This window comes from Syngnathus leptorhynchus, chromosome 2, assembly GCF_054491065.1.
Source record: "Syngnathus leptorhynchus isolate UIUO chromosome 2, UIUO_Slep, whole genome shotgun sequence".
Taxonomy (NCBI): Eukaryota; Metazoa; Chordata; class Actinopteri; order Syngnathiformes; family Syngnathidae; genus Syngnathus; species Syngnathus leptorhynchus.
This window is the reverse complement of record NC_141196.1, coordinates 20537447-20565356: the sequence shown is the minus strand read 5'-3', so window position 1 is coordinate 20565356 and position 27910 is coordinate 20537447. Positions and strand designations below refer to the sequence as shown.

The 27910-nt window shown below is 40.1% G+C and overlaps 1 protein-coding gene across 2 annotated transcripts in view; it reads left to right on the top strand.

Annotated features, from left to right (window-relative positions):
- LOC147061201 (connector enhancer of kinase suppressor of ras 2) overlaps positions 1 to 27910 on the top strand; it is a 52518-nt gene that overhangs the window by 20748 nt on the left and 3860 nt on the right. The window contains exons 6-23 of one of the 2 annotated variants that reach the window (XM_085901290.1): positions 4955 to 5074; positions 7342 to 7401; positions 7510 to 7578; positions 13564 to 13710; positions 16226 to 16344; positions 16419 to 16630; positions 19564 to 19650; positions 20389 to 20597; positions 21578 to 21615; positions 21703 to 21739; positions 22490 to 22538; positions 22829 to 23001; positions 23579 to 23652; positions 23774 to 23845; positions 25217 to 25287; positions 25361 to 25461; positions 26147 to 26900; positions 27512 to 27774. In XM_085901290.1, coding sequence (XP_085757416.1) covers positions 4955 to 5074; positions 7342 to 7401; positions 7510 to 7578; positions 13564 to 13710; positions 16226 to 16344; positions 16419 to 16630; positions 19564 to 19650; positions 20389 to 20597; positions 21578 to 21615; positions 21703 to 21739; positions 22490 to 22538; positions 22829 to 23001; positions 23579 to 23652; positions 23774 to 23845; positions 25217 to 25287; positions 25361 to 25461; positions 26147 to 26900; positions 27512 to 27774 — 2655 coding nt within the window. Of the gene's footprint in view, positions 1 to 4954; positions 5075 to 7341; positions 7402 to 7509; positions 7579 to 13563; positions 13711 to 16225; positions 16345 to 16418; positions 16631 to 19563; positions 19651 to 20388; positions 20602 to 21577; positions 21616 to 21702; positions 21740 to 22489; positions 22539 to 22828; positions 23002 to 23578; positions 23653 to 23773; positions 23846 to 25216; positions 25288 to 25360; positions 25462 to 26146; positions 26901 to 27511; positions 27775 to 27910 lie in introns of both variants that reach the window. The other variant, XM_085901298.1, reaches the window with a different exon arrangement.

Here is a 27910-nt window from a genome sequence, read left to right as displayed (position 1 = left end):
ATTTGGGCTGACAGTTGGATTTGGACACTTTCATACACAATATCATTCAAGGTCAGGTTGAGGAAACCAAGTAAAAGGCTGTCAATTATGGATAGACTTATCCTTAAAAATGTGATTATTAAATTATATTGTGCGGCACGGTGGCCCACTGGTTAGCACTGCCACATCACAGTTAAGAGGTTGTGGATTTGATTCCACCTCCGGACTTCCCTGTGTGGAGCTTGCATGTTCTCCCCTGTGTCTGCATGGGTTTTGTCTGGTAATTCCGGTTTCCTCCCACATTCCCAAAACATGCGCGGTTGGCCAATTAAGCACTCCAAATTGCCCGTAGGTGTGAGTGCGGATGGTTGTTTGTCTCTGTGTGCTCTGCGATTGGCTGGCAACCAGTTCAGGGTGTTCCCGGCCTACTGCCCGATAACTGATGGGATAGTCTTCAGCACACCCGTGAACCCCATCGGAACAAGTGGTATGGATAATGGATGGGTAGAATTGTATTGGGTGAATATGCTGTTATAGATTTCATTTATTTTCAAGCACTACCAAAAGAAAAATCCTGTTATGATGTGGTTCAATGTATTACCTTGCATAATTTTTGCTTATGAATCAATGTAATTTATTGTAACTGTTTTGTAACAAAGTTGTAACAGAGATGTTAGACAAACAGACACACATGCACATCCACTTGTGTCAGACTAAAGACTACATGTGACTCTCGGTTGTGTGTGGGAGGTTTTATGTGTGAATTTGGAGCGAGCATGAAAATATTAGAAATATTAGACGCTGTTTGCTTGCTTGCTGATACTTATTATTAGGAATTAAATAAAGTGGAGGTGAAGTGACACGTTCCACTAAGCTGGTCACATGACATAAAACTGTAAGGAAACAAACACACACAGGATAGAAATACTAAATAGGAATAGAAATACCACAATGGTGTACAGCAGCTAAAGTTCAAACCTAGAGCTCTATTTGTCTAGCATGAGTACATCTGTACAGAGGTGGACTAGACCTGGTTTTGGTACCCATTTTCGGTGAAGCTATAAACAGTTCATTTGCGCTCTTGTGGGTGTAACCACATTTGACTCAAATCATTACCGATCAAAGTGGTTCCTCTCATTTAAAATCAGCATGTGAGAGATGCAGTCTTTTATGTACATGGCGGAAGAAGAGAGTCATTTGCTGAAATCCATGCAAGAAGCCGAAGCACACAAAGTACTTTTCTTGCAAACTGCAATTGGATCTTCACGGCTGGTTTGACCAGGGGGATGACAGATCTGTGATGTGAGCACTTGGAGACTACTTTCCACCCCGATCCTTGTGTTCCCCTCAAACATCAAGATTACGATTACAAATATAGAGCTCCTGGTGTCACTATTGTCCGTTCAAAACTTTACATTGAGGCAGTATTTAAAATAGAGGTATACTAATAGAGTTTTGGAACAAAGTTCTGTGTTGACCATTTTAACAGTGTCACATGAGACCTCAATGTAAAAGAAGAAAAACAACAAAGTTAGCAACCCAAGATAATAGGCCATTTCACAAGATTCAAATTATCAAACTGATTTTGTAATTATGACAATGAGCTAATTGTTCTTAAAGTGCCTTCAATCGCAAGATGGCATTCCAACTGAGCAGCTTTCCGTGATGCGCAATGCATCTTATATCATAATTTCTCTAAAATGTTTCCAAGACCTTGTTGAATAGAGTCAAGGCATTTGTGAAGGCATCCCTGATCTTTTGTTAACTATATGAAAAATAGTAACAAATAAAAAAAAACTTTCCAGTGCTCTTGGTCAAATACTCACTCCCAAAGTACAGACAGCTCAACTCTGTTGATAATGTACTTTTCAACATAAAAAAATCACATTCACTTAGACCAACCAAATGCAATATTTCCTTTAATAGTTCAAAATCAAATCAGCTGAGCAATAAAAGATAATGTTTTCTCTGGAATATCTTCTCCAGTAAAGAAGCTGAGCAAAATATCTTACAAATCCTAAATGTCAAATATGCAAGTGCTGTGGAACTTAAAGGTTAAATTCAAAACATTTTCCCCTGAAAGGATATTGAATTCAACCACTTCAGTGTCAAACTGTTATCAATATAACTTCAGAATTAATTTACAAGCAATGTATTAACAGTAATTTAAGATTCTCAGTTCTTGGCTTGTCGTCCCATTGAGGGTCAAAATTTGTCTTACTCTTTTTGACAGAATCAGCCCTTTTTTTTTTTATCTTGTGGCTGGCTATTGGATCACTGACCAGGGAAATTAACCATGCAGAATTACAGCAGTAACATACTACCAATGCATTTTAGCATTCTCGCTGGTCTTAACAAGAATAAATGAACAAGTACATAATCTTTCGAGTATCATCCGAATTGATGAATGAGGATTTTTAGCAAAGACTGCTGCATTTTTGCCATATTTTACAAAAACTGTCACAAGAGTACGTGAGTGTGCGTGCGTGTGCGTGCGCTTGTGTGTGTGTTTGTGTGTCCGGTTGTGTGCTCGGACCTCATTGTCTTTTCAGCCTACCCATCTTTATTTACTGCTCCTTTTTGTCACTTGCCCTTGTGAGTAGCGACAGGCAACTCGTGGTCAACATTGCATACTCAGTAACACTTCACCTGAATATGCTGGATGTCTCACAGCTTTTGAATTCGAGTCTGAAAATGTCATGTAACTTCCATTTTAATACACATCTCAAGTGGTACCCAAGTGATAACAGACCTCTAAAACTTTATATGAATTTAAATTTTACATGACATATTGGTACAATATTTGTATATTTCCACATCGATCAACCATATTTTGAGTTTTTAGTGTCAAAACAATAAAATCTTTAATGTTAAGTGTATGAGGTACAAATGAAGGTGATTCAGTATGCGATAGTGAGCTTCCGGCATGTGGTTCACTCTGGTCAGCTCTAGTGTCGTGGGACTTGTACATTTGTCAGCTTCTGCTCAATAATGCAAAACACCCTGCTACTTTGCTCTGCTCTAGACTACAGCCTGCAGCAATCAGATGGACAGAGATATTGTGTGTGTCTATGTTTTTTGTGTGTGAGCGAGAGCGTAGTGCACGGGTCTGTGTGCCTGATGGAGCGTGAAGTGTGTATAAGTGTATGTGTTTTTATGTGCGTTCATGCATAAGAATGAGCACTATTACATAACGCTGTCCTAGTTGTGTGTATCCCCCCCCCCCCCCCTCCCTTCTAACTCCCCTTCATTTCTGCACTGGACCTGCACTTCTTACCTATTGTCCTCCTAGCTCTCCCAATCCTTTTTTTTTTTTTTTCATAAATTGTTGCAGCAAAGCAAATACTAGTCCTGCATACACTGGTGGCACTGTATGTTTGATGCAAGTAGAAAATGAGAGGAGGAGGTTTGAAGCATGAAGCCAGAGCCTAATCCATTTGGCAGTGTACTATGTCTGGCTTTCTGTTTGACTGCTTTTAAATCTCACGCCAGCCAACTACATAAGTGAATTTCTCCCTAATCTGTGCTCTGATTGTCCAGAGGCATGTCAGATCAAGGCTGGGTGTGTCAGTGGAAGAGAAGTAGCATCTCTACTCTGGTGATTTGCCTTTTTGTGTCTTGTTCCGTGTTAATCCCAGGTCAGAACTCTTAGTCCAATGATCAGACGGGAGGACAAGTGGAGCCGTGACCTCATTGTAGCTTGGAGATGGAGGCTATTTTTGGCTCTATAATGATAAGTTTGTGTTCTTACACTTTTTTCTTTTATTCCCAAATTGAGATTTAAAGTTCCCTTTCTGAACATTCGTACCTCAGATAGTGTAGAGAAAACTTTCAGAACATTTAACATATAACCCATGCAAAATAGGGTGCGACACACTCGGATATAGCCAAAGTTGGCCAGAGCATGAAAATAAATTGTCTCCACCTTTTTTTTTCTATTACACTGAACGATTCAGATTATCAGATATCAAACGTGTATGTGTGGTTGAGCGCCTGGGCATGTGTGTATGTGTTTATCTGTGTATGCGTGCGGGTGCGTGTGTTTAAAACCGGCTCTCTTACTTTCCAGACCTATAATCCTGTAATTGCTCATTAAGATTGAGATCTGATTATTTTATGGACGGTTTATCAGTGTGTGCACCATAAGGCATCATGCCACACCACTTGATGTGAATAACAATGACATTGTGAGATTTTTTTTCTGTCAGTTGGTTCTTGGCATGTGTGTTTGTTTGTGTGCAATTTTGTAACTACGTTTATAAGGAATGATAACCGCATGTGTAAAGCCATTGCAGTCAATGATCTGATATTACAAGGCAGAAATGCTGCTGATAATATCACTACTGATGCATGATCTAACACACTGATAAATGAAAAAAAAATCAGTCACTGTTTTTTGAAACACGGGCAAGGTAAAGTCACAAGTTTTTTTTTTTAATACACATAATGGACTCATTATATGAATTTACATGCTTTATAATGTGTTGTTTTCTTTCATGTGATTTTTTCACTTGTAACTCATTAGACTTGTATCTGTGTCAATAAACACCTAAATTAAAGTGAAATAGCTGACCAATTGCTTTGGGTTAGTAAGCGAGAGTAAATTCTTTTGAGGGATACACTGTGGTCACTGTGTTTAAGAATATATTGTTGGGGAGGACTTTTTTTTATGTAAACCATCAGCCTGGCAATAATTATAATCAGTATTAATTTGATTGCATATCAGAAATTGTCATTAGTGTAAATGATGTGTTACTTAGCGTGTGACAAGAATAATTCTGGTATGCCTGTGGACAGACAAAAAGTACTCAAAGTCAAAGTGGTGAAAACGGTGGTTATGTGCAACAATCTTAACAATTGAGTTTGCTTTCACGTGTTCCAGCAAAGTCACAATTGTATCCATCTTAGATATAAAGCAATCTCAATAACTTCAACCCTCTGTCATTGTCTCCTCCCTTTCTCCCACGACCTCCAGTGTAAGACTTTAGCGGGGATATGCGACCACATCATCTCTCTGTCATCGGACTCTCTGGTCTCTCAGTCAGCCCATCTGGAGGTTGTCCACCTGACAAGCATCATGCCCAGTGAAGGCTTGGTAAAGAAAAACACACACACACACACGGATATATTATGGTTGATGAACTTGCACAGAACCCTGGCTTCGAGCCCATCAAAAATACGTCTATCCATCACCATTGATATTTCACCTCACATTTGTTCTTTTGTGATAATTTTAAACGTGGAGGTCCTAAGTGGATACCAACCATATATTCATTTATTTTCACTTCCAGTAGGTGTATATTAGATATAAGATATAAATAGAGTATGAAAATTCTTAAACAGTCAACATCTTCCAAAAGTCTGATAACAGTTTTAAGATGAATTTATTATTCAAAGGTGATTGTTGAGTTGAACAACAGTATCTTAAAGGGGAAAGCAACCACCAAATTTTCTTAATAATGAATAATATATTCTGTGCAGCCCAATTCGTCGAAACACAGTGGAATATAAGTGGCGGCCATTTTTCCACTTTCTGTCAAGAAAAAATGAAGTCACAATTGCCAAGTCTCAGGGCACAACCAACTTGTTTTTTCTAATCAAAGTCAGGGGAATAGGATGTCCCACTGGAGTCGAGCGATAACTTAAATAACTCATTCACTGAAGCGGCATTGAGCCGACTGTCACGTTCTGCTTCTTTGGGCGGTCAAAAGACTTTGCCGCCACCGCAGTCTCAAAGGATGAATTCGACCAATTCGACTGTGCCCACCTGTGGACCTTTTTTTTAAAGACTATTCTGTCCAGACAGCGAGGACTCAATGATGTCAATGCAAAAGCTTCGTGTACTGTAGGCTATTCCCAAGAAACAGACTCGTAAATTACTTTGCTGAGCACAAAACCCGTGAGATGAGTTTGGAATGTGTGATTACAGCTTCTACCGGTGATATTCAATAAAAATATCACAGTATTAAAATTACAGGCCCTGCAAAAATATGTGATGACAAGAGGAGTTCTCTTGATTGGCGCGTGCTAGAGTTTAGAGCACGGGTCTGGACACATTTTTTTTTTTTTTTTTTGCACCCGGGCCTATCACCATGATGTGATATGCCTCTGGTTGAAGAATACATGTACAACATAGTATGTCTTCCGAAACCAGCTTTGTCAAGCAAACTGCATAACATAGAATATAAAATATAGAGTACTGCCCCTCGTGGGGAAAAGCGGTATAGAAGATGGATGGATAGATGTATACAAGTTCTATTTATTTATTTATTTATTTATTCATTTATTTATTTATTTATTTATTTATTTATTTATTTATTTTCTTTCTTTTTGAGAACTGAGGACACTAATTGGTGAAACATTTTCAGTGGAAAACCTTACCATTCTTGTCTGATGTATAAATCGAGGAACCTGACCGCTCTGTCTCAGTTTTCATATTTTCTGTTTCATAATATGCCACACATTTTCAATGGGAAACATATCTGGACTGCTGGCATGCCAGTCCAATATTCCACCCTGTTGTAACACGTGCAGATTATGGTTTAGCATTGTCACTACTTAAAAAGACGTCGTGTGGATGGCAGCATATATTGCTTTAAAACCTGTGTGTGCTTCAATAGTGCTTTTACAGATGTACAAGTCTCCCATGCCTTAAACACTAACACACCATCCCATCACAGATGCTGGCTTCGGATCCATCATAGTCCGGCTGGTTCTTTTCTGTTTTGGCCTGGAGAACACAACACCCATGATTCCCCTCAACAGCATTCTGTTCTTATTTACATTTCCCATAAAGTCTCAAGTTTGTTGAAATAAAATTTTGTAGACCCAATATACTGAACAGAACAGAACCTTTGGAAGGACAACACAGCAAAGACAGTTTGTTCACTATTGGCTCAGGGAAAAATACTTTTTAATGGCTGTAATGTATTACTTTGAAGGCTTGTTGGACAGATATTTATAGTAGAGGCAGTGAAGCAGTCCTTCAAGAAAAATGGTAATGAGTCAGAAGTACTTATATTATTGGCATTGGGACTGGGTCAAACTTTGAGATTTGAATGTTTCTCTCTTCTTTTCAAGCAAGTCCTAGATAAATGGATGACAATTTAAAGGCGATCCCAAAATAGGTGACAGGAAGCGTGAAACAAATGCAAATCAAATCCAATTGGGACAAAGTCCAAAGACAGGACAGTGTTGCCATTATGGAAAAAAACAAACAAACAAACAAACAAACAAACAAACAAACAAACAAACAAACAAACAAACAAACAAACAAAAGCAAATTAAATTCTATCTACAGACAAGAAATTACTCTAGTGCGTCTTGCATTGACAATTACCCTCTGTCTTTCTTGTCTTTCAGGGGATGTACATCAAATCTACATATGATGGACTTCATGTAATAACTGGGACAACAGAAAATGCAAGTTTGATAGACACTCAAACACATCATTACGTATATTCTCATTTGATCTATTAGGACTGTTCAAACTAAATTAGATTCCCTTGCCTATAATTTCTTCTTTTGCAGTCTCCAGCAGATCAGTGCAAAAAGATTCATGCTGGTGATGAAGTCATCCAAGTAAACCATCAGACAGTGGTAAGAGTCAGATTTAATCCAAGTCCTTGAAACGCTCAAGAAAATGAAAATGACCTAATGTTCATGTTTTCTCCCTGTGAATTCACACGCAACAAGTTTTTGTTCTCCATTCAGAAAGTTACCATGGCACTTGGTGCACTCCATTTTAGCAATGGAGGCTAAATTAGTTTTGCAACTTCAGACGTTTGAATAGATTCTTTAAGACGTTGAAGTCTGAATTTAAGTTGTTTTTGGAATGTGTTTCTATTGGGGATTTTCACAACTGAACGTAGAAGTACAAAATCTGCATCCATTTTAAATGGTTGTTACTATGTGGAAGCCTGTGACTCATTGTAATATGTTGTCAACCCTTCTACAATAGATCTATTTATTTAAGGATTTTATTTCTAGAGAGGATGGATTTTTTTTAAATCTAGTCTCTGTGTTGTGCCGTCTTGCTGGTACGCTTCTCTGTGATGCTTTCCTTTCGCTTCTAGTGTTTTCCATAATTCTTGTAAGGGAGCTACAAAGTACGACTCCACCTGACTTTCCCCCAGGTGATGGTGCGGACCGCTCCCTGCCGGGCGCTTAGTTCCAACTGCTCGTTACTCCCTCTGGGAGACCCTCATCTCTCTGATCCCTCACCCCGGGGGGTTGGAGATAAGCACATGGAAGAGGAGCAGGTCAGGGGAAGAACGTGATGAGGTAGTCAGGGCATACTGGTGTGAGGCAAAGCTCGGACGTAGAGAGAGGAGGAGGGAAAGAGGAACTCGAAGAAAGAAGGTGGAAAGGAAAAAGAAGGGACAGAGGAACAATTGACCAAACATGACCACTGATTACTTTGACACAATGTTCTTTATGTGTAGTAAGGTGAATTTTAATGATGCACACATTCTATTTCATGATAGGGCTGTTTTGGATAGAATTTGGATCGTTGTTGTGTGAAACCTGCTTCAAGACAAGACTGCTGGTTTTGTTTATGAGGTGAGATTTAGAAGTTGCTCCAAAACCAAAATGATTGTTTGAAGAGGCAACATAATTATGTGTTGGTAATCGCATTTGGGAAAATAATGAAGACTCCTGGGATTAGAAAAAAACACCCCAGCAGCAATTTATGTGATGCTGTTATCCTGGTGAGTCTCTCCTTGTATCCATCTGTTCTGTGCATATTTGCAAAGTGAACATTTTCTAACTGGCCTGGTTAACGTGCTTTGTATATTTTTGGAGTGTCTATGTGGTTGCTGTGTATACATGCTGCCTAGCAGGGGTGTCATTAAGATTTATAGACAGGTGAGGTTTAGCCCCCAGGAGATGTGAGCGAATGAAGCGCATGAGCAGAAATTTGGACTAATCATGACTGCGAAGTTACTTATCAAAAGGTTTTGGACGGATTGAACAAAAATACAATACTGTGTAAAATTCGGGACAACCATTTGTTATTTCCATCTATTTCTTAATCCAGTAAGCAATTACATACTGGAAATGTGTTTATATTATTATTGTCAAGTCAAGTCAAGTTTATTTGTATAGCCCTAAATCACAAGCAGTCTCAAAGGGCTTCACATAGACAAACAATTGACAATTATTCTCAAAGCATCCTCTGATCTTGAGCTCCCAAAAAGGCAAGGAAAAACTCAAAAAAACCCTACCAGGGGAAAAATGAGAAACCTTGAGAAGGGACCACAGATGGAAGGATCCCCCTTTCAGGATCACCAGACTGCAATGGATGCAAAGAGGGCACATAAAATACATAATATGGAAATCAAAAAGTGGATGTCCAGGCCAAAGTGCATAGTCTCAAGTTATTATTATTGTTATTATTCATCCATCCATTTTCTATAGTGCTTGTCCCCAGGGGGGTCGCAGGCATGCTGGAGCCTATCCCAGCAGTCATCGGGCAGTAGGCGGGGGACACCCTGAACTGGTTGCTAGCCGAATGCAGGGCACACACAGACGAACAACCATCTGCACTTGCACTCACACCTAGGGGCAATTTGGAGTGCTCAATTGGCCTACCAAGCATGTTTTCGGGATGTGGGAGGAAACCAGAGTGGCCGGAGAAAACCCACGCGGGCACGTAGAGAACATGCAACCTCCACACAGGGAGGAATCGAACCGGCACCCTCCTAACTGTGAAGCGGACGTGATAACCAGTGCACCACCGAGCCGCCCTATGAATAGTATTATTATTATTATTGTTATTATCATTATTATTATTATTATTATTGATAATGTTTTATGAATTAGAAGTATTCCTGTTCATCTATATGTGCCAGTGACGTATAGTGACAGGAAGAACCGACGGACAATGTCACATGCACGGCCAACTACTGTATGTCCTCCGAAAAGGGAGATGTTGCAGTTTACCTGCCAATGTCATGGACGGTCCCCAGCGAGTCTAATTTTTGTTTCTGCAATTTCAAGCACGGTGTACCCATCCGTACTGCGCCACCAACCATCCTCATTTTGATGCAAATGAGCCATCCCGGGAGGATTGGACGGAAAAACACTATTTCCATTCCACAAGGGCGCACAAAGGCACAGTGCTAAATTCTGCCAATTCTTCCAGTGCTAAATCTAGCAAAATACCAAAAAGGAAGAAAATCATCATGCATGATTAAACTCTGCTTTGCCCTAGACTTGCGCTTGGAACAAAAATAGGACCCTTTTTCTTTATGTTAACACTCGTGACTTTAACAATTGTTAAAATTGTTAAAGCATTTCAGACCAACAAGCAAGCAAAGTATCATGAGATTTTCTGCTCTCAGCTGGGAACTAGCTAATGGTTACTAGCAGCAGCAGTGTCCATTTTTACTTTTAGTTGGGGTTTGTAATCTTTAATATAATTTTGTTTTCAGTGTCTGTGCGATGGCATTGGTACATATACTCTTTCAAATGAGTGGAAGCTCCGCTCCGCCTCAGACAGATCATCCAATCATCATGATGAAATCAAGCATCCGGGTCAGCCCACTGGGCCCATAGACCCCCAGAAACGCTGAGCACCCGATGCAGTGTAGGATAAACCGCAGCATTTATCTAATGATCATCCAGTTTTGCGCAGTGGAACAACCCACTCTACAAAGCAGCAGCAAGCCGACTGTGTAAAAGCACTAGTCATTCTGAACAAAAGATTAATGTATTCTACCGTATATTTAGTCAATACAATGTACAGATATCAGGATATATTTCACTACTTTTATCTTTTGTTCGCTAAAACTGAACTTCTCTTTCAGTCTCAGAGCAGTTTCCACTGCATCAAGCATACACACCATAAATTGCTGGAGCAAACGGTCGTAGGCAAAACGTGGACTGGATATTTCTGTGATCCTGATGCGCTTGCTTGGTCATATGCTCCTGTGCGCACATAAGTATTTTTTTTTTCTGTGCACCTTTCTGACACACCTGTGAATTTGTTTGCAAGCCACCAGAGGGGTGACTCATTGACGTTAGAGGTTGCTGTAAATCACAGAGCATGGAGTTTGTGTCTGTTTCATAAACAGAGCATGTTTGAAGAAATCTTAACATTGTTGATATATACATGTCATTGCCAGTGGGACCTGCCCAATACTTCATCTAATACACTACACTTGGAAAGAGTGTGTTTTTTGATTCTGTATATAATAAATTCAACAAATTTTATTAAAATTCTGTGCTTGTGACTGAATGCATACCCTGCATGTGTGCAGGTCTATCCATACTGTTTTGTAGATAAGCGTTTCCCACCCTTTGTTATGCAAAAGACTGGGTACTTTATTTTAACTTATCTGACGACAAACAAAAAAGAAGCAAAAAAAAAAAAATCATATCCAACTCACTATCGTGCCAAACTCTAAGCTACACGCAAAATAGGTTTGATGTGGAAAAGCTCCTCGTAAAGGTCAGCAGGTGGCGCTATATTTCATCACTTAATATGAAATGTGATCACGTTGGCATAATGTGATAAGGACATGTTATATCCGGTAGGCAGTTGGTCAGCCAGGTGTGTGACGCCGTCGCTGGGCAGTTGCCGGGCAGTTAAATTAATCAAAATGTGCTTGTGATAAATGCTGGATGAACTTTTTGTCAATATTTTCATTAACTCCTCATTTAGCTAAATGAAAACCCATTCTGGAACAGCTCTCAGTACAGCACAGTGTGTTTATGCATCACAACAAATGACAATGCTTTGATATATGTATACTAGGGTTGGGAAGATTCACCGATATGCATCGGAAAATCGATACGACCTGTAAGATGCAGTTGCATCGTATCGTATCGCACCGGATCGCATTGTTTTAAAATTAAATCGTACCGTATCGCACCGTATTGCAGGAGATGGGAGAATCGTATTGCATCTTATCATTGGCAATTCCATGAATCGTGAATGCATCGAACCGTTGGCAGCGTATCGAGTTGTGTATCGTATCGCTTTGATGGTGAAGATTCCCATCCCTAGTATACACACTCTACTAGGGTTGGGAAGATTCACCGATATGCATCGGAAAATCAATTTGACCTGTAAGATGCAGTTGCATCGTATCGTATCGCACGGGATCGCAATGTTGTAAAATTAAATCATACTGTATCGCACCGTATCGCAGGAGATTGGAGAATCGTATCGCATCTTATCATTGGCAATTCTATGAATCGTGAATGCATCGAATCGTTGGCAGTGTATCGAGATGTGTATCGTATCGCTTTGATGGTGAAGATTCCCATCCCTAATATATACTTTATGTTAATAGAGTCTCTGATACTGTCGATCAAAGGTGATCATTATTATGTTTGGCAAAATGTATATTTTTTAAATACAGTTCTTGTTTGATTTGTGTTTTGCTGAATCGCATTATAACAATGAAGTAAGCAGAAATGCCACTACAGGCACAAAGGAGTCAGCCATTTAATGATCACATTATACTGTACCAAAAATACACAATCTCCAAGTCCAAAGATAAAGCTTGTGTTTTTCATCATATTTATAAATTGCTTCACGATTTTAGCGACTCATAAACCAGATCTGTGGTCAGGCAAGGAACAAACCTGTAATCAATCACATAGAGCTATTTTTGTTCATTGAGTCGATGGCAGTGCAGTGCAGTGCTGTCAGCGGCATGCAAATGGTCTCAGGGTGCTAGCCCAGAGCAGCCAGGTTAGGGATGGCGTCACCAAACAAGGCAGTCCACACAGCTGGGTTAAGTCCATCTCCCACATCTCTTTCTTTTGATAGAAAAGTTTGTCCTCTCCCACCACCCTTCCCTGTTGACGCAAAGTGGGCATCGGGTATCACCAGCGTGGACACACTTGTGCATGCCAATGAGTACAGTCAAACATTCATATGCGGGTTTTTTAAATAATATCAATTTTTGAAAGTGGAAAAAAAGCTAAACTTAGAATAAAACATTTGTATCAGTGGATGAGAAGCAATTTGTGATGAATTCTTAAGGTACAAATCTTAATCAATCCAGCAATCAGTCTTAGTGTGGACAAGACCCCTTCATTTTGGGCAATTCTGTGCTTCCAACCTTTTGAATATTTTACTGAAGTCCCCATAGATCAATAAATTTACTGAAGGATAATATTTGGCGTGGACGATCTTGACAACTTTGACCTCAACCTCATCAAACACTTTTTTGTCAACTACAACTAGACAGAAATAATTTTATTATATTCACAATAATTTAATAAGATTAATTCATGGTCTACTCAGGTGATTCTTCATTTAATTTTTAGTCATGTAAATTGATTTAATTTTACCAGATGAAGCACTTTTTTTGTGTTATGATCAGTGAATTTTTTTCATCACGCTAATATAAATTTTGCCTGAGCATATCACCTGATTTACGACTTGCTCGAACCAAGGAATGACTTGACTCCACTTGCTTAAAACTTTTCTAGTAACTCGACTTGACTTTTTTTCCACAGCAATTTGGGACTTGCTTGAGACTTGAAGGTGACGAATTGAGGCGACCTTGCGACTTGCGCACATTTGAATGACTTACTCCTATCCTTGTGTTTTGTGCTCCCCAGGTGGGCTGGCAGTTGAAGAACCTGGTCAATGCTTTAAGAGAAGACCCATGTGGAGTTATCCTAACTCTGAAGAAGAGGCCACAGAATACCTTGAGTTCCACTCCGGCACTGCTGAGGAACGTGCGATGGAAACCACTAGGCTTGCAGGTACACCACCAGCACTGTTATTGCACATGGTTGAATTCATTCTGCTTTCTTATTTTTACACTTCATATTAACCTTTCAAATGATTTATGACCAGTTTGCTGGTTGTGGTTCACACTGCTGACTTTGATGAACCCAGCGTGCAATTAATTCTTGCTCAGTGACTGTAGGTGTCAATTGCTGTGTGAATCTGTTTCCCGTGATTGACGGCGACCAATACAGGTTGTCTGTCCTCAAACAGCTGGGAAATGCTCCAGCTTATCTGTGACCCTGAATATGATCAAAATAGATGGATGGATGGATGGATGGATGGATGGATGGATGGATGGCACATCCAGACACTGCTTCCTTTTCCCCACAGATATTGCTAAGATTTGTCCGCCATTACTAAGACTTAAGCTCTTAATTTATTCATGAGGAACTACAGGATCTGAAACAAAATCTTCTACTCAGCAGTTTCTGGAGATAATTCACTGACTCCAGAAAATCTTACAGTGTCTTCACACAGTTTTAGCATTACAAGATGTATGCGTGTCCACATGGTGAACAAAATGTATCATTGACGTGGTTGTCCGTGCAGAGCAATGTTTTCTGTATTGACACATTTTGCTCTCATTTTACATTTTTAAGTGTTTGGGTAGACACTGTACAAACAGAATATGCTTCACATCAAACACATACATAAGCCTTGTTTTATAGGAAGGATCGTGCAGCTTTATAGTAGTTTATCACAAATGTGTCAAATATTCCAATGGATTATGACTAAATACAAAAAAGAAACAATTTGTCCCAGAATGATCATGTGATTCAAGGCCCAAATCCCTCTGTGGCTGTCTTTTCCATTCCTACGTCTGTCTCCCTCTTTTTGTGCTGTGTATGAAGAGCTAGAGGAAGAGCAGTGTTAACATCCACTTGGCAATATTTCTTTTTTTTGCCAACACTGAGCACATTTGTCATATTGGTCATGTGTGCCACTCATTGTCGGAGACCGCTTTTTCATAAATCTGTAATATGTGTAGGTGTATAAATAATTACTGTTTGTAAATGCCTGCTATTTTGGGACACATAGATTTGTGAGTTATGTATTGTTAATAAGAAGGCTGAATAGGTAAAAACGTATGGGTTCTTTGACATCGTCGTCAAAGGTTGTTTTTTTTTTTCCGTGCCACTGGACAAAATGACAGATACACACTTCAACCCTCGACAGCTTTATCTGTGTGTCTTTTATATACCCACTTTGCGGTATGAATGCTGCTGGACCTGAATTTCCCGAAGGAGCAATCCCAAGGGATGAATAAAGTTAAGTCTATGTCTAATGATTCATAACCCGGTTTTGGCGGAATAATAGAATGGAAGAAAATGACAAGTTCACATTTATGTTGATAAATGTGTTTGCACGCTCCTTTATGCAACTCAATTGAAATGTACCCTTTTGCTGTCCCTATTTTGCTCTCGACGCTACAGTGTTTTATACTCCACAGTACATGGATGCAATAGATGCTTTTAATGCCTCAGTTACAGCTTGAATAAAAAGCATGATGATATTAAAAAAAAAACTTTATTCTAACCCGACACTGAAATACATAGTAGTCCGATAATTTATTAAAGTGCAAGGAAAGATGTTTACATTGTTATATAGGTAACATCATTCTGTGAAGGCTCAAGCGTAAGATTTGTCAAGTTAGTTTGTAGTGAATGCGGCTGAACTCAAATGGTTTAAGTGATGTTGGAATGTCACCTGCTGTGGAAGTTCCATCCTGCTCATTGCGCACCCCCGGCACCACTTTTCTTTTCCTAATGCTGGACTGTAATCACTAAATTACTATTTGCACTCTCACAGCACAGCTCTCTCTCCTCTCCACCACCACCCCCTCTTTTTGACCTATTTCCTTGTTTCTGCTTCATCGCATCCCGTGTTTTTTTTTTTTTTTCCAACCAGTTCTCATTTTTTTATGAAAAGCTGTTTGACTATAAACAGAGGAAGACTCAAAATGAAAGTAGAGAAACAATGCCTGCAGATGACGGAATAGAAGGTTTTCAAATGATAATCCACTGAAAGCGTACTATAGTCACATGTATGTAAGTCTTGTCATGAATTTTTAAAAATGCATATGTGAGCTACCATGACATCAGCAAGCCATCCTTGTTCACATGGCAGGGCCCAATGACAAATGACGTGTCCTTGAGCCATGCCGAGGTACTAGGCCATGCTAGCTTTCCGCTGCCCTCAGTGAGAGCAGCGGTTGTCATAGAAACAGACACGGAGAACCCGGTGAGCAAAGAGGCTTGAAACAAAACGACAGAATAGTGAATGCACAGTCAGAGCCTATGCAACATGGCAGCTTCTGTGTGTGTGTGTGTGTGGAAATATGTTCCTTCTTTGTAAGGTTCAGGGGTATATGTTTTGTTTTTTGTCTCAATCAATGCTCTTTTATACACTATAAAGTTGGAAAATATCTTCCTTTCTACGACTTGTACTTGAAGCGACTAAATTACAACACAATTCATTTCTATTCAGCCGGTCCCCACCAGCCCAACCAGCACCTCGCCGACACCAGGTGGAACTTTAGGCATGTCCAAAATGGATGCTCAGGATGTCTACATCCTTTCCCCTGTCTCTGGACTCTATAGCCCCAGGTGAGGGTCTGGGAACAGATCTCTGCACTGACCTCCACCTCCTGGCTATGACTAAAATGGTGTTGTGCTTTCAGGGAGGAGTTGGGTTTGATTTCATGTGACGACATCACCCGGTACAGTCTGACCTCCCAGTCTGGTTCTAAAGGGTCAGAAGCTGTCAGCTACTACCTGGACCAGGACAGTGGTCAGTACTTCTCACTTTTGGAGGGAGATGGACCACCAGGTTCAGAATATGACAGAAGCCGTAATACGGGCGTGCGGAGGCGCGACAAGACCCCCACACACGGTAAGAAAGAGATTCAATGTTTGTGTTACTTGCCTGATTCCAAACCTGTGTTTCTTCAGTCGAACAGCATGTTCTCTACCACAAATGTTCTCACCTTTTTGTTATCAACATTTTGTCATTATGTGTTCATCATTTGCTCTAATGGCTGTTTATCACCTCTGCCAACAAGACTTCTGATGCTCTTTGCCCGTCAGCATGATGCAGCATTACACAAAAGGTCTGGGTCAATGAACTGGTTGGAAGGGTGTTGCATGGACCTAATAACAAACAATTTATCCTAAAGCATAAGGATAATTTTCACTTCCTGTCTTCTTTCTCACACTGGGGAAACAATACTTTCTTTTGCTCTCAATTGAGAAGCATCCCGACACTGAGCTGTCATGCCCTAAAATCAAACAGAAATTCATAAGCACAGTTTTCTCCCCCTTGCCACCTAGGGCCCACTGTCCCAGACAGCCTTCAAGACATCCTCTTCCTTCATGTGACAATCTCAAGAGGCCGTCATGATGTGAAAGGCCGGGGTCACACGACAAACAGCTGCATTGATATGCATTCACAGGAGTTGTCTGTCTGGACTCTGTCTGGACTATCAATGAAAGCAGGGACCTGTTTCGGGTTCTGCTATACAGAGATTGATACAACAGTCAATTAAAAAGTAATAATACGGAAACTAATAAATGGGAATGAAAGAAACAGCCACAAGTGTCACTACAAATATATTATATGAAATTAATAATCATATGATTGAATGATTTTGAGGTTTGTGAATATCCTGGCATTACAATACTATAACATGTTTAGTCAGAATACTATACTATACTATACTATACTATACTATACTATACTATACTATACTATACTATACTATACTATACTATACTATACTATACTATACTGTACTGTACATATCTCATTCTGTTTCTCATGCCAGAAAATCACAATCATACACTTTTCATTTTAAATGATCAGATTAGCTTTCTTACCCATTGCTGTGCTGGACTTTTGCAGTGGTACCAGACTGCTGAATCTTATCGTTGAAATGATGCTGAGCCCTCCAAATTGCCAAAGTGCTGAGCTTAATGGTTTTCTTGGCAACAGCAAACAAGTCTAAATGCGCTGTATAAAAAAGAAGGATGTTTAAAATCAAGGCAGCAGTTGTGATGATGACTGAATTGTACAGTGGTCAGTGTCTCTGTCATCCAATTCACAATTCTTCTAAATGCAAGTGAGGAAAATGTAATAACACCTTACATAAACATAACCTCTGTCAACCAATTCACAATTCCTCTGAATGCAAGTGAGGAAAATGTAATAACACCTTACATAAACAGAATACGTAAGCTAGTGGGAATTGGTATCAATATTACATTCTGAAAAGTACTTTACATTTTTTTGTATTTCCCAATTACAACATACCAGGGCTGCACAATGGCAACTTATTAACACAAGACAATTTATGTTTTTATAAAAATACATTACATTCAGTCATCAGTCAAAGTCAAAGTCTGCTTTATTGTCAATTTCTTCACATGCTTCAATTTCTTCAAAGAGATTTAAATTTTGTTTACTACTATCCCACGGTGACAAGACATATTATATATACACACTGTCATTTTCGGACTATAAGTTGCTCCGGAGTATAAGTCGCACAAGCCATAAAATGCACAATAAAGTGAAAAAAAATATATATAAGTCGCACCGGAGTATAAGTCGCACTTTTGGGGCAAATTTATTCGTCAAAATCCAACACCAATAACAGACATGAACGAGCAACAACAGGCTAAACGATAGGTATGCAAACCTGACATAAACACAAACGAAGAGCTGAGAACGGGCCTGACGTAACATTCAGAGTTATTCTAATAACTATTACATAAATAACACGTTTATAAAACCATCTGTGTCACTCCATTAAATCAATCAATCGTCCTCTATGTAAACAACGCCGTGTACGCGCGCCGTCGGACTCGTCGTGATTTGCATTTCTAATTATTCCACAGACCCATATAACGATATATAAAGTATATTTCAAATAACTATCATATTACAACAATATTATCAAACCATCTGTGTCACTCCCAATCATTAAATCCAACGATCAAATTCCTTGTCCTTTGTCAACAAGGGCGTGGGCCCTGACGTCAGCCTCGTCGTTATTCCACAGATCTAGTATATAACTATATTGTAGGGTTAACAAAGTACAAGCAAAGACGTGGGTTTGGTCAACGGCTCTTTATTTACCAAAAAAATGGTCCGAGCCCCATCCACCGTCCCCGGAAAGCCACCCGGCCGAGCGCCGGCCCCAGACTTCCATCCACGGAGGTGAATATATATTTATAGTATATATACTATATTCCATGGACAAACAAAACATTCAAGTAAACAACACAAAAAGTAAAAACAAGAAGGCACCGACAAATAATAAGAGCAATAAATAAATAAATAAATAAATAAATAAGAGGAGCAAAAATGGAGCAAGTGTGCATACAGCAGACAGTCAGACATTATGTAGCCGAGGGTGGAGAGAGTTCAGGATCCTAACAACCTGGAGTTTGAAGCTGTTGGTGAGACTGGTGGTGCGGGAGCGCAGGCTTCTGTACCTCTTCCCAGAGGGCAGTAGGTCAAACAAAGTCACTGCCAAATGAGAGTCAAGTCTTCAATGAACCTACCATATGTGGTTTTACACTATGGGGACGAGTACTTGGAGAGAGGCCCCATAAGAACAGGGGGAACATGGAATGTCTACACCGAAAGAGAATCTAAAATGTGGGTCCTGTGGCCCTCGTCTTGCATGACATTCAAGTCCCTCACCTGCGCACACCTTGTCCACCTCTCCCTTGTCCACACACTAGCTCAACCGTTGCTTGCCAACACCCCGAATATCCACGTTCCCCCTTTAGCCGACTCTCTCATCGCTGGTTGGATTGTTCCAGGTGACCTCAGACCTGTGTCCATGCCTCCTGAATATAACTGGATGGCCGAGGCCAAGGAACCCAGCACGGGCAAGAGAGGGAGCCGAGGTACACGCATACTAACACATATACTACATGCCAACACAGCCCCTCAAACTGTGATAAAAAGTTGGGACTAGTGCTTGCTTTGCTTCCTACTTGGCTCAAAACATCCCATCCTCAAGTTGGTCATTGTGTGTGATTTTGTACGGATACATATCCGAAAGTTATGTATCCAACATAGTGACAAATAAGCATGAATGGAAGGGCATTGCATTCATGCCACTGCTGAAGAAATGAAGGTATTTCAATGTGACTAACAGTTTGCATGACAATTAATCTGTATTCACCTCGACTGCCAGAAATTCTATGAATAACATTAAAATACTATAATATGGACTGGTTCGGGTGCAATTCTTTCTTCAATTTCTCATTGTTTTGTCAGATATAGCTTTTCACGTTTAAATATATGAACAATGAACAAATGATCAGATTCAAACTTTCTATGACAGTCGACATTTTAGCAGTGGTTTCTTCTAAGTCTGCATAATCAGTCAGATAAGCAGGATGTCCCCAGCCGTGGAGTCATGCACAGTCTACCAGATAATGCAGCTTTGCCAAACTTTTATCAGTTTCTGTTGTTGTTGTTTTTATCTAAGACTCTCTCTAAATGCCAATGGTCCAATGTCCTTTTGTCTCTCAGCTCTATCCTATCTGCAGGCCTCTTTCATTTTTCTCCCTCTCCTATCCATTCTGTTGAGCCTGTCTAATAATCTAACTTCTGCCATCCCTCTTCTACACGTACAGATTCAGACAACTCCCTACTACGTTACCTCAGCGATGACAAAATCCTGGTCATTGAGGAGGAGCCCGAGGGTCCGGGTAGAGAAAGCCGAAGGGACTCCACTAGACGCTCTCGGCGCAAGAGCCGCAATCCCAGCAGCCCTAGTTTTCCCCTCAGCCCATCTATGCTGTCCTCTACTCTCCGCTTAGACCAGCCACCAGATCCTTTGCCTGTATGTACACATTTAATTTATTTGTTTGTGTGTGTGTGTGTGTGTGTGTGTGTGTGTGTGTGTGTGTGTGTGTGTGTGTGTGTGTGTGTGTGTGTGTGTGTGTGTGTGCGTGTGTGCGCGTGCATGCATGTGTGTATGTGTGCGTCTGCACGTAGCATGCACATAGCTCACACAAATGAATTTGTATGCAGGGACTATCTGGTGATTCATCCTAACATCCCCATCACCTTCGACACATCCGATTCTAAATAGGAATTTATTCTGGGCAAACACACACATTTGAGTGCACGCACACAAGCACATCGTTCTAGGTGTGGAGATGTATGACTCAGCATCAGCTAGACCAATTATGAATGTGCTACACCAGACTCCAGCATATTAGTACACACTGTCCTCTCTCTCTAACATTCATAGCGGTGTACTTGTTTTGGTGACTCAGATCCAAGCAAGGTACATGTACAATTGGAAATACTACACTGATAAACATCACGATTCTTTCCGCTCTCCCACAATTAGCATGTATCTGGTGTGTGTTGTAATATATTCTTTTCATATGTTACTATTTTGTAGTTGATTGACTAAAGACTACATTACATATTTCTCATGTCTAGTCACCTAAAGGGCTTTGAGAAAAAAAATATTTCCTCTGCACTGCCTGAGACAAAACTGTCTTCATCAGTTGGTGTGTATTTTAACACTCCCTTATTGTAACAGGTTTTGGGGGAAAAAAAGAAAATAAATCTTTCAGAGGACCTGCAGGTCTCCACTGCTCACCATTCCTACAAGGAACAAAGTGCAATGTGGTATCATACGAAAAGCCAGTTTATTTAGAAAAGCTAACTTTTTGCTGCTTGTAAGATATTTGCTTTCTACAGCACATGAAAGGTCACAAAACAATTGGTCACTGAAAATAACTCTGTCTGGGGGGGTCATAGAGGCTTTTAACAGATCATTAAGAAATGTCCTTCTCTATCTTTTAGCGAGGTGCGGACACACTGCGAGCAGACACAACAGACAGGTAAGTTTTTAGTTTTTGTATATAAGATACATGTACATGTATACAATGAAAGACAGTATTTATCAATCTCAATCAAATTTTTTACAGGTACTCTGGAAGCTCAGGAGCAGCCTCCATGAAGAAAGTAATAAGACTTTTACTTTATCACTTTACTTTTGTGTTTTATGAATACTATCCCTTATAATTGTCTGTTTTTAAACAATATTCAATGACTCTTGTTCTCAAACAAGCCATAGAGGCTTCAGCGATAGGTCAACAACCCCATCCGCTATGGTAGCAAGCTTAGTATGTTGCAACTCAACATGCATGAGAATAGAAGTGATTTGAATCATTCACTACGCTAACAATTGGATTCTAAATTATTTAAAATAAAGTGGATTTCCACCACAGGGTTGCTTTTTGTTCTAGCATACAGTTACTCAGCCTAGTTCTTTATAAATCAATGTTAATTCATTTATTTTCATAACAAAATAGCCAACTTGTTCTATAAAAGTTTGACATTATTAGTTACTCCATAATAATTTATTACAATTTTTAGGAGACCTTAAATGTATTTATTACATTTCTACATCATGGGTCACCAACACCGGTCCTCAAGGTCTCCTTTCCACAATGATCTGGAGGACCGGAGTTGGTGAACCCTGACGTACATATAATTAAGAATGAATGGTTTATGACTAATTCCATTTGGAGAGAAGTAATACATTTATACTTTTTAAATCTACCCTACATATTAACGTTGATGCTTATTGACATTCATAGTACTGTACTCTGTGTTTTGAGTTATGAGAAATAATATGAATGATTCAATTTTTTCTGCCGTTGTTTCCTCTATTAGAAATTCTAATTATGTTCATCTCTCACTGTCCTGCAGTCTTTCCATTACACCTCACTGAGAACAAAAACCAAAAAGAGAAGTAAAGGTAGCTATTCATATCTTTTTTTTTTTTTAGACTTTTACCTAAGACAAGGATGCTTCTTGTGTAATGTGTTTTGTACATTGGTATTCTTATCATTATTACTGTGTTGATACATAACTGATTCGAACATTTTGTATTGGAGTGCACAGCTAGGTTGATGATGGAAGTGAACCAGGGCGATAGTTCCCCATTTTTGGAATTAGGAAAGGTCATATAGGAACTGAGTCATTTGGCTGTACTGGCCTAACTGGGTTCCAAAAGCACTGTAAAATTGTTTCTCCTCACCACCTCAGGTTCACTCACTAGTGCAAGTCGAAGGAGAATTTCCTGTAAAGATCTCGGCCACGGTGACTGTGAAGGCTGGCTGTGGAAGAAGAAGGACGCCAAAGGATACTTTACACAAAAATGGCGAAAGTATTGGTTTATCCTGAAAGAATCTTGCCTCTATTGGTACACCAATCAGAATGTAAGTTGATCTCAAAATGTGAACCCCAAACCTGTGTCGCTAATTTGTCACATGTATTGACAAAATGAAAGGAAGACAGTCTAAAAAAATCCAACAGAAAATTTTAAAATGAAAACAAAGTAACTATGTGAGACTAATGCATTAACATAGTAAGTTTTGACAGTCTACGTAATCCATACATGTTACAAATTGGACAAAATCACATTTTATTTGATTAAACAAGATTTATTTTTACGTCAAGCAAAGTGGAAGATCTGGACTACACATTTGGCATCCATTTGAATGACTGTAATGAGTTCTGTTTATGCAAGATCTGATTACATTCTGTGCCCCTCATTAAACTTCAAACTTTGAGCAAAAAGCCCAAGGTTGTAGCGGTTCTCCCATTGATTTTGCAGGTGACGCTGGGTACTTTTCTTTTCATGGAAAGTGTACAATAAAAAGCAGCCAATGCAAACAACACATTTAGTTTAAAAAACAATTCAAGAGTGAAATTGGTGTATGGGTTTGTGTAACAGTTTGTTCCCTGATGGTGATGATAATAATGCACCAACTCTCCATCTGTCTCTGCCTGCAGGATGAGAAGGCTGAGGGCTTCATCAGCCTCCCTGAGTTCAGAATAGACCGGGCCATAGAGTGCAGACGGAAATTGTGAGTGCTGAAATTATTAATCAAGCACATTTGCTCTCGCCTGGCCAACACGGTTTCACACAAAAACTACTGCGCACGCACAGAAGCACTAATCAACATTCTTCTATCTGGCTAACTACAGTGCCTTCAAAGCCTGCCATCCCAAAATCAAGAGCTTCTTCTTTGCCACAGATTGTCTTGAGGAAATGAATAGGTGAGTGTGTGTGTGAAGGAGGGGGGGGGGGCGGTTGTGCGTATGTGTGTGCATGGTGCATGTGCGTGTGTGTGCGCACCTGTGTTTCACAAAAGTTTTAACTGAGTCAATCAACTTTACACAAGGAGAGCCCATAAACTCCAGTTGGGTTCTTAAAGTGTCTTTCTTTGCATCAGCAGTTATGCGGCGCAAGTGTGAGTTACTTAGTTAGAATTACTTGCACCATTTCTATCAATATGGTGTACAGTTTCTAGCCAGCTATGCTTAAATCTAAAAAATGCATCTATCTGTGATGTTGAATGTGTATCTATCTACTTTTAAAAGGCAGTCCTAGCCTATTGATTGATGAGCAAAACAGTGAATGTTGTGATACACTTGAACCAGCCAGGGGAGGCGGCACAATGAGTCAGAATCTTTTTTGCTTCTCCTCACGCTTTGTCCACGCTTTTATGCACCCAAAACAAATATATTAAATACAGTAGCCTGACCATAAAAAATCTGAATAAATATTACAAGTGCCTGAAAACATAATAGAGACCAATAGGTGATGATGTAAGCGCTATGCGCTATCTCCGCTTGTGCTGCCTCCTTTCGTGTGTGGCCAATGTATTTGAACATACACTAACTCAGCATTTTTTTACTCTGAAAGCAATATTGGATTTAAAATGAGAATAAAGCACAGAGCTGAGAAAGGAAAAATAAAAATGAAAATAAATACAAAGGGGCCACCACCATGCTCGGGGCTTCACATTAGACCCAAAACCTCCCAACCCCTCAAGAGTGACATCCCTGCATATATTTGCCAACTTTTTTTTTTTTTTTTTAAGTCACTGAATTTGTTGACATCAAAACCGCACTTGAAAAATGATGAGTTTCCTGGTCCTGTTATTCAGTTGAGGTTTCCATTCTTAGTCGCGGCCTGATTATTCAGAGTCTGCAGAGACACATTATAAGCTTGAATCTGCCATGGAGGCAGACAGACAGGCAGAACTGAGAGACAGACAGGGAATCTGGATGAGGACAGGATGGATGTGTGGCTGTAGATAAAAAGCCATCTGAGAATCATCGTTTCAAAGACTGTGAAAAGAGACAAGGAAAGGAGTGAGCATTCTCTTTCTGCATCCATCGCTCTAATTTACTCTCTGCTTTCGTCTCGTCATCACGGAGATGAAGTCAGTTGTAAAAATCTGAACGGTTAAAAGACATGATTTTAATTATTTAAACGGAATCTTTTTTTATTCATCACCTTCCAGTTACCCAGTATAACCCGACATTTCCCCGCTTTCCTTTTTTTTATTTCACAGTTTCTTGTTTTGAACCTTTGCTAGTTTCTTATTTTAAATGGTGATTTGATGTTTTAATATCTTAAAGGTGGATGAACCGGCTTGGGTTGGCTGCTATTGGCTACACACCGGATGACAAAATACCACGTCCAGATGAAGGTGAGGCAAACTGGCTTGGATGTAAATTGCATTCTGTTTCTTCTAAACTTTAAATTTGTTTTCCTACTTTTAGACTACTGGAGTGAGAGTGATCAAGATGAGGTTGATGGCTCCATGACACTCAAACAAGAGGGACCATCCTCTCTTTCCGATACTTACCACCGCACACCATCAGTGAGTACAAACTTAACGTCTTTGCTGTGTCCCATTCTGGTTAAATATTTTATTCAAAACACCCCCCCAGTTTTAAGTGCTCTCCACATCAATAAAATACAAGATTATCTGGTTCGGGAAGCAGCCAAGCCCATGACGTGTTTTGTTGCCAAGTCACAGTCTCACCATTAGAATGCAGCAAGTAGACCACATTCAACTGTGACATTGTTCCACCTTAAATCAAATTGATATCAGATGAAGTTTGTTTTGTCAAGACTGAGAGGGCAAACCATTTTTTTCACACACTATAGCTGGGGTACTAACAGCGGTGATACTGGAACTTGTTAATGTGTTCAATCATTACCGAACCATTACTTATGTATAACATTGAAAATGGAATGGGAAGAACATTAAACATGTCACTTCTTATAATAAATAACCACATTGAAAAGAAAGGAACAAGAGTACAGAATATCGCCCCATTGCCATTCTCAGTTAATCCACATAACAGCCATGTCCAGCATTTTTTGAGGTACTCATCTAACAACATCTCATTGCTTTTTTGCTCTCATTTTTTGGTCTCTTTACGCTCTGCTTTTTTTCTGTTCCCTCCTCTCACTGCCCACCTTTATATACGTCTTGTCTAAAAACCACTTTTCCTGACGTTCCTTACCCACCTGTCCCACACATCCTACTGCCCACAAAGTCTAACCTCCTCCACACTTATAACCAAATACCCCGTTCTGTTAGCTCCATGAGCCTCATGCGCTCCACCCCGTCTCCCCATCCACTACCGATGAGTGCCTCCACCTCCCCCATCCCTCCACAGATGGTTTCTTCCACTTCCCCTCTTCCTCTGCAGGTCAATTCTTCTAGCCCCTTTCCAGAGCCAAAGCATGGGCGACATTTTTCCAGCGAGTCCACGCACTCTCACTCATCTGCTGAAGACCAGCGTGGAGAGGGATTGGCCATGGGCACTGGAACAGGCAGCACCAGTACCCACTCCTCAGGTTGCCGGTCTTCACATCGTGAGCGTCGCTCCTGGCAGGACCTCATTGAGACCCCTTTAACCAGCGCAGGGCTGCATTTCCTGCAGACAGCACCAGGAGAAAACGATTATGGTGGCCTAATGGGGAGCATGGCCGGTGAGATGGGACTGTATGGAGGATTTGGCAGACAGGGCATGTCCCCGGACAGACGCAGGCAGGCTACGCTTCCGGTACGAAGACATCATGCCGCAGAGAGAGACAGGGATCGGGATGGGCCTTTCCCTCTGGAGCGTGGTCCATACACTCACAGCTACACACACAGACACTCCCATAAGCAGCGCAGTCAGAGTCTACCCAGGAATAGGGACCCATTTGGAGGAAAGATGATACATTCATCACCTCACATGGAGGAGAGAAGTGAAGATGAGGAGGCAGAGAGGCAGGCTGCAGATCTTCTCGAGGGTGAGGAGGGTAAGAAAGGTATACCTTGTCTTTAAAAAAACAACAACAACGAATGATACAGTATATCCACAAGAATAGGTGTACCGGTATATTAATTTGACTGAATGATATAAAATTCTTTGTAAAAAAAAAAGATTGATATATACGATACATACATACATACATATGTATTATGTATTAGACATAAATATGTCATATATTTGACAAATATATATATATATAAAAGGATGATGAATTTGAATTTTTTAGGCCAATGCCGATATTGAAAGAAAATAAAACCGATTACCAATTAATCAGATGGTAAAGTCTAAAAATACATATTGAATAAAACTTTTGACTGTTTTAAAATACTGTCATGATTGTGCTATAATGATGTGCATTCACTGCATGGGTACTGTGTCACCAGTGTGAAATTACTTTCCAAAGTCTTTATTTCCATGTTAGATAAAGTGTATACCAAAAGTATTCTAAAGACCGTTAACTTTGGGAGGCCAAGCAGCTGTACAGGAGCGTACTGTAGTGTTTCTTTACAAAGTGACAACATCAAGTATCGACCTTATCTGAAATTGCAATAAATTTGGATATGCTATCTGTTCTCTGCTTCCCCCTGGCTACCTCAGACTTGCCAGAGTTGAGAGTTGAGAGCAGAGAGAGGAGGGTCTCAGAGGGAAGGGAGCGACGGGTGTCAGATGGACGTGAGCCTGAGCCATTGGATGGGCTAGAGCAGCTGTACCGGGCCCTGGAACAAGCCAACGTTACAGCGCTAGGAGATCCAAGACCTTGTAGCAGACAGGAGCTTCGACGAGGTTTCACTCAGAGAGTCAGGGACCCCCTTCTGAACGACAGACTTCACCGCATCAGAGCACTACGTAGCACCTTGAAGGTAGCAAACAGAGAAACCAAAGAGGAGCAATCCTAATTTGCAACTGCACCAAAAATGTAATCATCTTACAACAGATGTGTTGGAAGGAAAGAAAAAAACTACTCATGTTTGTCTGGAGCTGCACAGTGGCACTGTT